The sequence below is a fragment of the Cupressus sempervirens genome, chromosome 7 (genome assembly GCF_028749045.1).
Source record: "Cupressus sempervirens isolate cs-2001-9-10 chromosome 7, ASM2874904v1, whole genome shotgun sequence".
Taxonomy (NCBI): Eukaryota; Viridiplantae; Streptophyta; class Pinopsida; order Cupressales; family Cupressaceae; genus Cupressus; species Cupressus sempervirens.
In genome coordinates, this window is record NC_143124.1 from 566,351,703 (window position 1) to 566,363,038 (window position 11,336).

At 34.8% G+C, this 11,336-nt stretch overlaps 1 protein-coding gene across 3 annotated transcripts in view; it reads left to right on the plus strand.

Annotated features, from left to right (window-relative positions):
- LOC149548017 (uncharacterized) overlaps positions 1-10,573 on the plus strand; it is an 86,707-nt gene extending 76,134 nt beyond the window's left edge. For 2 of the 3 annotated variants that reach the window (XM_089792037.1, XM_089792036.1), the window contains exon 3: positions 10,011-10,573. In XM_089792037.1, the coding sequence (XP_089648163.1) occupies positions 10,011-10,220 (210 nt within the window). In that variant the 3' untranslated portion in view covers positions 10,221-10,573. Of the gene's footprint in view, positions 1-1,204; positions 1,792-10,010 lie in introns of those variants that run through there. The other variant, XM_089792038.1, reaches the window with a different exon arrangement.
- Positions 10,574-11,336: the final 763 nt, after the last annotated feature.

Below are 11,336 nucleotides of genomic sequence, written 5' to 3' on the forward strand. Positions count from 1 at the left end.
ATTAACAATTAAATATATCTTGAATTAATGTCTTGGTGAGAATGTTTGTTTGAATGATTGCAGGAAGAAGATTGAAGAGAGGGGAAGCATTGCTAAACAGGATCATCGAAAGGGGATGGTCGAATAGTCCAGTCATCTGAATCGACAGGTTTGACCTAAGACTACCCTGGCAAGGATACTAGGATTTGACACATGTTGCATTATGGAACCGTATGAGCTATTAAAGGAACAATATAATAATCAATACAAATCAAAACTAAAATTCATACCTTTGAAGAAATTATTAGTGAATTCATTATTTAATCATTATTATTCACACTCAAATACGAACATATGTATATAAAAATAAGGTGACACCAATAAATTATAAGCTATAATCTAATGATGCCATTTTATCAATACTTACACATGAAAGTATATAAGAATGAACAATAATAATAAAATAATAAAATCAAACTTTTCAACTTCTTATTCTTCCTTCTATTTTTCTTTCTTTTAAAAATTCGATTTGTTTTGCGTTCGAAAAGTTTTCTTGTAACTGTTGGAAGCCGAAGAGCCAAGTTATTCTTTTATATTAGAGTCTCGCGATCGTATTGGCTATCTATCCTTTTCCTTCTCTGCTATCAGTGGGTTGGCCCTCTATGTTTAGGGAAAAACTGAGAATAATTTTCGGCTACATTCTTACTCTTCCGCTTTCCCACGTTTCCATATTTGCGAGCTCTAAGCAAGGAGTGGGTCATTCATCTTGCAGCAAGGATTCAAGAGCAGACAGTGTCATGTAAGATACCACTGATCTTTGTTTTAATTCCTTCCTCATTACTATGCCAGTATGAGTCTTGTTTATCGTAGGAGCCAAGTATTGAAACCATCGATCCTGGTTTAAATTCCTTTTCATATTGCTATGCCTGTTGTGAGCCTAAATATCATAAGAAACAAGTACAATAACCATCAACCATGAATGTATTCCTTTCACATTCCTTTACCAGTCGTGTATCTGGTTTATATTATATTCAAATTGCTGATACTACTTTTATACAGACTGAGAATCGAGATGGATACGAACAAAAATCTAGTCCATTTGATCTGTTTATTATTTCACTGATGTTATTGTTTCATGAGTATCAACCTTATGCATAAGGGATGGATAAATGATGAAACCGTGAACGATTAAATTCTGATCAGAATTTACCACATGCATTTATACCATACTGAGATGGGAATTTATATCCAACATCGAGGAATTCATTGGCGATAATGCCATTATAGGTGAAGAGGTGTAAAGCAAATATAGTGGATATGACTCGTGAGCACCTAGGAATGACCGGCATGGCAGCCTGAGAAGGTGAGGAGGCGTAGAGAGTGCACAAACAAGAATGGAATCAAAATAAATTAATAATAAGAAAAAACTATAATAGCTCATGCATGTTCCAGTTATGAAATATGTTGTCAAGTCGAGTAGTGGAGATCAGGTTTGTAGACCCAACTTGAAATCCTTGGCCAAGGTAGAAATTAGGCAGATGTGCTGAACATGTGATCTTTGTTGCTTGTCCATACGCTTCAGTTATTTTGGAGAATAACTGTTGGGACACTCAACCCACCTGATTACTCTGATGGTTGGGCTTATGAACATCCCAAGCTCGATCTCGAGGTAGGGAGGGCCGTTCTATTAAGTTAGGATGTGTGGGGATAAGTAATCGTCCGCAGTTGGGAGGTTAAGCCTATGTCAATGCTTCTCCTGTCACCAATGTCGAGGCTTGGACAACGAGATAGATGGATTCTTTCATTATTACTGTATGTCTCTTTTACTTTTAACCCTTAGAAGAATAGATAGATATTGTAATTGCTAGATGGAGTAAACATTTAATTTTATGTTGTATAAGCATTTTAGTTGATATAATTAGCCGTTACTTTATTTTCAGTTGAATATGTTAGAAGTAGTTAAATTGTTAGCAATACATGTATATTACTTTATTTCTCGTGAAATCAGCAGAATATGTAAAACAGTTAGATTGGGAAGAGTTTCTTACAGTTATAATCAGATGGTAGAAAATCATTGTCATGTGAATTGGAATCAGTTACTTATAAAATTAGATTAATATGAGATTTAAATTGGTTATGAAATTTCGTATGTTACAGCTTCTTTGTTCCCTAATCTTTGAATATGACTAGTTTTAAAATATTCAAAATATGTCATTTCATTCAGTATAGCTGTGCTGAGATTTTGAAAGTGCCATGCAACCGATTTCCCTTTCATGATTGTGTTGGTTCCCAAAACTGCAAATTGGAAATCCAAGAGCCTGCCACTTCTCCGATAGGACTTCTCAATCAGTTCTGGCCAATGAATGGGAATACTTCTCGATTCCCCTGCACTTCAAGCTCCGCTACACCTAGGTGGGTAGACCTTATCCTCGAATCAAATCACTTGGTTCAGAGCTTTTCTATAGCGAATTTAAGCGTTTGGAGTTCTCCAGCTGGCAAAGTCCTCAAACTCAATTAAAATGAAAAATGGATGCTGGATAATGTTTGAATGTTTTGTATAATTGAATAATAATTAATTTGATGCTTGTAGAAGGAATATATAGATTTTCTAACTTCAATAATAAAAAGACCAGTGCCTCTGCTCATTCGAGCAATAGAGTCAACTTCAGTGAATTTTCACGTACAACTTTATAATGTTTTACACACTTTACTGCCAACAATTAAATAATCAAGATGCGACAGATCAAATATTATACGCAATCTTAAATTAGTCCAGATTGAACTTTAACTCCTCTAGCAAGGAGACAAACTGGACATAGATACGGAAACAATTTAATATTTCACACTATTTGTGATGATCGAATTTAAATGCTAAATGACCTTGTCCACTTATGCGACATTTAAATTGTATATAGAATTCCAAAGAATAATTACAAAGGACGATTCATCTATAGTTTAAATCTCCACGCCTTTAAAAATAAACAAAACACATTTTATTTTATTATTCAACTAAAATAATGGAATTTATAGTACAAAGTCATATTAAACTCCTTATCCCTCCGCACAATAAAATAATATAAAATACTCCTCCTTGAGAATGTGTGAATGTTGGGATATGTCTTCTTTTTAGTTACAATTCATCCCATATTTATATCTTTTAATTCCAAAGGATGTGACTTTTAAAATATTTTAATACATCCTTTTATTAGGAATACTCGATTATCTGATTAGTCACACCTTTTCAAATGAATTGAAACACTAACAATGTTAATCGCTCCCTTAGCATATTCTGGATTGCTATAACCATTCTTTGAAATAAGATATGAATTATTGTGCCACGATGTAAGATGATATGGCAAAGACTTGTCCTATTTCCCTTTGAAGTGGTGTGTCAAGCTGCTCCTGATGCCATATACTCTATTGCAGAGATGCCAAGATTGATACTACAGAATCACTCAACCAATTTGTAGCATCGAATACAATATCCATTGGTGTTTCCCATCACCGAGTGTATCCATAACATTTTGAAGCCATATATAATTCAATTGATTTTGATTGCTCGTGTGTGTTTACTGCATATACGTTATTGCCATCTATGGTGACGTAGATTTTCATTTTGTCATGGAACCTTGGTCTTTGCAAGTCTTGCTCCTTCATATTTTCGCTTACTGGTCCATGCTGGAGTCACATTTGTTACATAGATAGTCACCGCTTCAAGCATGAGCAATCAATTATTACCAATACCTTTTTCGTTTCCATGATTTCTTTGATGACATATTATTTTTGTGGATCTCTTGTATTTCACTTTTGTGTATTTCTATGGAGACTGACAATGATTGATGTTTGTTGGTTCTGTGCTGATGTGTGTATCTCATCGGACTGGACTCCATGTTTTGTTTTAGCCGATGATTGATAAACAACACCCAATACATCTGGCACTACTGAAGGGCAACAATATTTCATGTTCGAAACACATGATTGGGGATCACCTGTAGGACTCATTATTGTGCTCTTAAGGATTCTCTTCAGGCATCTTCTATAATCCTCGATATCTCACTTCCTTCACAGCAGTATAACAGATTTCTTGATTGGCTTGTCTTCATAATCATGCAGTGCTAGTGTGTTCCAAAATCACTGTTCTATAGAGTCATTTGATCCAGTGATATCCTGAGCAAACAAAGGTGTCACGTAGGTAGTTGCAAGGAGAGAACAAGTCGTTGAGCTTCTTCAGAATAAACATGGGGTCTCCTTATGATTACCAGTTTCACAACTACATGTTGTGATTTCCAGTTACGTGTAGTATAATTTTGCCCATTATGAATTAATTGATCTTCAAAAACCACAATATCTTCATTGAGCAAGCACTAACTTTGAATGCCCCAACATCTGATCATATTCTCCACAACAGTGGTGGCATTAATCTTTCTCTATTCCATGTGTTCGTCTGTCTACAACAGGTTCAGCATTTATAGAAGACTTCCATTTATTTCATCTTCCTGTGTGATACATGAATATTATCTGCTACACGTCCCTGGTTGGAGTATTTTTCATTCTGCTGTTAAGTTTGGTATTTTCAATTCTGAAGGTATCAGGAATGCAATAGAACAACCTCCAGTTATAAAACAGGCTGTAAGCCCAACACAGTGAATATAAGATGGTACATCTTCTGGGCAATCCTCCTAAATAATCCAATCAATAGTTGGGAAGTCCAAGCCTCTTGAAGCAATATCAGTTGCAAAAATATTGTTCCTCTGTATATTCGTAGAGTACCAATAATCCTTGACTCTGTTTCACGTGGCAATGAAGGCATCTTATTTGAGCACCAGGATGTAACTTCTTAAAAGCTTCATAAACAAACTTCACCATGGACAGCTATATGCTCTGGACCTTTTAACCTGTACTGATTATGTCTGAGTTACAAAGAACATCGAAGTTGACATTTCTTCTTGGAAGTTGTGATAGGATTACATTCAATAATTTTGAGAACCCCATACCAAAATGCGGTCTGCCTTATCAAATACCCGCACCTGGAGCTGTGAATAGTTAAAGAGAGGAGTCTCATCCATGTGCTGAAGTGAACAAATATTTAAGGTGTGTATAACATATGCGCAATTAACATATAGAGCTATGCTCCAAATCCTTAGCATGAAATGGTTACAATAGGGAGTGTGCACATGGAGGTCCTAATTTGCAAAAAAATTCGGCTCCATCAGATTGCTTGTTTTATTATTAAAGAGTCCCCTTCTAAATGATTTTTTTGCATCCCCAAAGATCTTCCCAAATATACAACCATTAATTCTGCTTTATCCTCAGCAATATTATTTGTCCCATCCTCTAGTTCCTTGGCTTTTATCACTAAGTTGTCTCCTCGTCAATCTTGAACAATGACACCTGCACCAGATGGCCATGGATTTCCTTTTGCTACCCCATCAAAACTGATCTTGAAACATCCTTCTGAAGGTTCTTCTCAAAATACATCCTTATATAAAACATCAAGTAGATTAAACCCAGTTAGGCCCCTTAGCAGGCCTAGCAAAATAAAAAAATTAAATAAACAAAAATGCTTAATTAATTTTTAAGTGTTCTTAAAGTCTGTTCCCAATTTCACTTAGTCATACCAATTGAAGCGCACAGCCTTGTAAAAGTTATTTATGTCAGTTCATTAATTATTACAGGACAAGAGATCACATTTGGATAGGACAAATAATTAAATTATCAAGCTATTTCAGAACTTGCTGAAAGTCACCATGTTTATATAAATGCCTTTTGGGGAAGTAATAGCTATAATTTCCAAAAAACAGTTACTCTCCCCATGTTTAGGAGCTCCGATATTGCTCAGCAAGTTGACTAAGGTTGAGTTTGGATCTACAACTACCAAAAAATCTCGTAGTTTTTTACTTCAAGCCCATATTATGCACATCCAATGTGACAGATGATGGATCCACATTTCATTAATTCAATTTTTCACAAGAATTTAAAAACTTTCTGTAGGCTGCCTTTTTGCATATATACCCCATAGATGTCCCTCAGTTTCCAGAATTACTTTTGTTCTATTCTGTGACTAAAGCTTATTCTTTTTGATTTTGTGGTATGATTTATACATCTTTTAATCTCATACCATGTCTGGTTCCCAACATTATATGCTTATTGGTTCAAACAGAGATTCCTTATCAAATTGCTTTATTGTGAGCCCTAAAGCAACTTCCTAAGTGCTTCATCCTCATGATCAACAGAATAGAAAACATAATAGGTGCATGATGCATTTGAGAAACCTTGACTTTCAGGATATCTGACTCTATATATGAGTTTGGATAAATCAAGTTTGGAGAAATTAGATATCTATGCCAGCATGATTGTATTTTTTTCATATTTCTTGATCAGCAAGTTGAGGCCACATATGGGTGGCCTAATACCCAAGCCAAGACCCATGAGAACAGAAGCCCAGCTGTGGCATAGAGCCTGTGAGAGCACCAGCCCAGCAAGGGTCTAGCACAACAACTGGTCTGAATGCTGTAACAGTTCACAATCAGCCTAGCAGGGATTTGAACCTTGTGGCACATTTAATAATGCATTAAGTTGTTTCTTATCCTCATGTTATTTTCATTTTGTTGTAAACTTAAGCTAACACCTTTGCAAGGCCTACAACTGGAATATTTCGAGCATGTCAAGAATGACAATATGATAACTCGGATACAAGGAAAGGAGTCAGGTGGCAAGGTAGAGAAATGGTCATTAGGATTTTATTTGATAAAAAGATGCTTAATAAGTTTTTATGGCTTTCCATGCCCATGTTTAGAAGCTCTAATATTGCTGAGCAAGTTAACCAAGGTTAAGTTTGAACAAATAATCTCCTAGGATTCTTGATCAAGAGATCATGTTATACATATCCAACAATGTGACAGAGGATGAAGCTACAGTTCATTTATTTATTTTTCCATGAGAAATTGAGTGCTTTCTATATGCTGACCCCTTTCACATGCATGTCCATCATAGTTGTGGCGTTTCTCCCTTATTTTTTTGATTTCTTTCGTTGATCATTTCTAGGGCTCCTTTATGTCTCATTTCCTTCAAAATTGAAAATGTTTCTATTATTCTAAAATTAATTTTTCCCCATTCTCTGTTTCAAGCTTTATCTTCCTTAGTTTGTGGTATAATTTGTATATCTTAGAACTTCGTTACTTGCTTGGTTTCCAACATTGTAATTTGATTGGTTCTATTAATGATTCCATCTTGAGTTACATTAGTTTGGATCTTTAAGAGATTTCTTGAGTGCTTCATTCCTCTTTATTATCAAAAGCTAAGGTACCTATTCTCTCTGGATATGCTTGGATGCTGTTGCTGATGTGCGGTGCTTCAGGGATGCCCTGTGGAGGTGCTCAGGAAGTGCTGCACTTCCTGAGGCCTCCACAGAGCCTCTGGGGGAATCCAGAAGCATCGGCGGGATCAGCCAATTTTCAATGCCCCCAAAATCACATAAAAACTGATTTTTGCATCTGCTAAATTGATATATTTTGCTCTTTTTTTGCTCATAAACCCTAAAAACAGCCCTAAAAGAGGCCATTCATTGTTCATTCCTCTCATTTTGTTTGCAGCTGGGCTCTCTCCTCATTTTGTCTCCATTTTGGCATTTTGAAAGCAAGGTCATTATTTTTGAAGAGGATCATTCTTACCATCAATGGTGAAGTACTAATTAGTTATTTCAATTTGTATATTTTAATTTTTTGTTTGTGAAGTTTGAAGTTGAACTAGTAATGGTGAAGTATCATGCTATGGAATGATTTATTTTTGTATATTTATATATATGTATATGTATGTGTATATGTATATATATATATATGTATGTATATATATATATATATATGTATATATGTATATATATATATATATGTATATATGTATATATATATATATATGTATATATATATATATATACATATATATATATATACATATATATATACATATATACATATATATATATATATATATATATATATATATATATATGTACACACACACATCCAAAATCGAAAATAAATAATGATATAGACGCATCTAAAAAAAAGAAAGAATCTCATACATCCGCACATCTGATTCTCGCATCTGCATACGCAACTTAGATCAAAAGAATAGAAAACATAATAGGCACATAATGTAATCAAGAAACCTCAACTCTCAAGGAATCTGATTCTATCCACACATCTGATTCTCGCATCTGCATACACAACTTAGATCAAAAGAATAGAAAACATAATAGGCACATAATGTAATCAAGAAACCTCAACTCTTAAGGAATCTGATTCTATCCACCAGTTCTACATAAGTGATTTTGGAGAAGCTACATATCTCTCAGTTATACATCCTGAACTATCCCGACGGGAAGCAGTTATTACCCTCTGGCATCAGGAGCCTCACCCTTAAGTTTGGTGTTACTTATGTTCCTTGTCCCTCTATATGTGATACAAGTTGAATGCAGGTTAACCTATATGTGATAAATGTACGCAGACATGAAGCTTTCTCATAATGGCTTTCTGCTTCTTCAGTTACCTATAGGTTTGAAATTAAGATAACAAAATTAATTTTTCAGGGTGTAGTGAATTTCTGTGCTAACCTAGGTTTGTGGTTTGCATTTTCATTCCTACCTTGATTTCTTCTATGCATGTAAAAGGCCCTATATCAAAACCATGCACTTAAAAGTAAACCATGTATGGGCCATGCAAATATTGAGCATATACTAACGTATGTAAACTTTGCTCCATACAATTGCAACTGTCAAAGTTGTCTTAAGGCATGATAGGTCCAACTACGAGCTAGAAGGTATTTTTTTTGTGCAAGGTATTTACACTTGAACCTATTTAATATGTACAGATGATAACAAGCATGGTTGTTGTTTATGGTGGCAAGTAGAAGTTAAATTCATTCACATGATCAAGGAATCAACCTATTCTTTGTTGCACTATTGGTTTTCTGTGTTAATGAAGAGTTGCATATTTGTAGTATTGCAGGAGTGAAATATGATATTTAATGAATTTAATCATTCATGTGAGCATGTGCCAATTGCATGGTGGATATAAGATGTAGATGACAGATAGGTTTGTAGCTACATCAATTTGCAGCTTTGAATTGCTGTTTCTATCCCATTGAACGTGGAACAGTAAATAAGAAAAATGTTCAATTGTGCTGGCAAACCATGCATTGAGATATCCGTGTCACTTACAGATCATTCTAGTTGCAAAATTTAGGGTATGATGCCCTTCTATTTTTTCCCATCCACTTTGAATGCATCGCAAGCAATTGTAATGCTTTTCTTGGGTGCCACTCAATCCTGAGTGATTGGCTCCAAAACCTGACCTGCAGGGGAATCTAAAATGGCTGGCTACCTTTGTGTGACATTTAGAGGCATGATGGCCAAAATAATTTATTCTTGTATCTCTTTGTTTATTCTATGCGTCTCTTGTATCTGCTGAAACCTCTTCCCTGTCAGTCATCAACCAATTTGTGCCCTTGTCTGTGGAAGCCTAATCTTTGACAGTTCTTGGTTTCAGGCAAGGATGCAAGTCTATCAAGAAGTCATAGAGCCATCGGCAAAAGTTGGTATTTATATTGCAAGAAATTCCCCAACTATAATGAATGAGTTTGGTTCCCCTTTTATTGTATTTGTTTCTGTTATCATAATGATGTCAATTAGCTTCTGAGGTAGCAATTTTTCTACATTTGTGAGGAATATTTTTGCATTGTTGTTGTATTCTCTCATATTTTCTTTGTTCATTTTTTCTGCATCTTGTTCAATAATGTTTCATGCAAGATACTAAGGACGTGTCACTCATGATTATTTAGTGTGTAATTATCTACCTTTTAGCATATTCTGCATTTTTTCTGGTGTCTTGTATTTTTTTGTTTATTGCATTTTGTGACTATTCAGGCCCTAAGCATTGAAAATACGTTGTACTTTTCTACTGTTCATTAGTAGGAGCTTTCGGACATATTATTGTTTAATACTAACTTCATATATTAAATTTTAACTGTCTCAGGGTTTGACCATGCCTGGATTCTCAAGCCCGATTCGTAGAATAAAGAACATGGTTGTGGCAGGATGTTTAACAGGTTTAGTTGCAGGTGTGTATATTTACACAATGCGGGCAGTTGGGGGCACTGATGAATTGCAGGCTGCTATTGACACCTTTGAGAAGCAGGAGAGGCAGAAAGATTCCTCAGCTACAGTTGAATCAACACGAACCTGAAATGCATTTTTAAACATTTGATAAGCTCTCAATGTTAAAATTGCTTGTCAAGTGAGATTTTAAAATTATAAAAAAAATGAAACTGTGTATAGTTTTAAAATACACAAGTACTTGGAAATTGTTTTAAAGCTTTTTTCGCTATTTTTGGAGAGACAGACAGAGTCTTTATGTATAGTTGTAGAAACAATGTGAGCCTGAATGTATTTCCAAACACCTGATGTGAGCCTGATGTTAAATATTGCATGCAATGTTTCATCAATATAAGGGGTATATTTTCCCTGCCAAACTTGTTATAGGCGTGTTATAACTTACTCTTGTATCATAATTCTTTTAAGTACATTCTCCCAATATTATATTCTTCTATGTACAATAGATATTTGGATGTTGTAAATGGTTCTTTCTCAAGGGCCTAATGCCACAAGATGATTATTGATCGATTAAATAAAGTGGAGTTAAGGCAAGATAGCTAGAATTAGAATGGAAAGCACATAATAATGAAAACTCTATGACTGCTTCCAAATGTGATTATAAAATTGCTATAAACTATAAATTTATTTGCCAAATGTAATTTATAATTGCTAGTCTACCTCCCTGCCATGTGCTCAGAAGTATTGGCCACCCATCAAATTGACAATACTTGAACTTGAGTATACCGATACAGAATGCTCCCTGCTACTGTTATTATAGACAAGAGGTAGCAAGAAAGCACAAATGGTAAATGGATATTTTAAGGTCCAAATGACTGAAAATATTTGGCACAAACAAGAGTGATTTATTTGACATCGATACATATCATGGGGGATAAAACATGATACCTTGTAGGGACTATGTTCAGCATTTCAGTTTTAAATCCTAGTAGTACTTAGAAGTAAATATGGGAATGCCAAAAGAAAAGGGTTGCGGCATCTTTGAAGGTTTTCCAATCCTTTTAAGGCTGTTTGTTTCAGTAGTTTCATACAGAATTTGATTGATTTAGGACATTTATATGTAGACACAAATTATAGTGGCCAATTCAGAAAATCCAAGGTGTGTTGTAATGGCCTAGAAACACAGAAATTTAAATTTGTTGGGATTTGGCTATAGGAATCTGCCTTGTTCTTGGCTTGAAATGTTGCA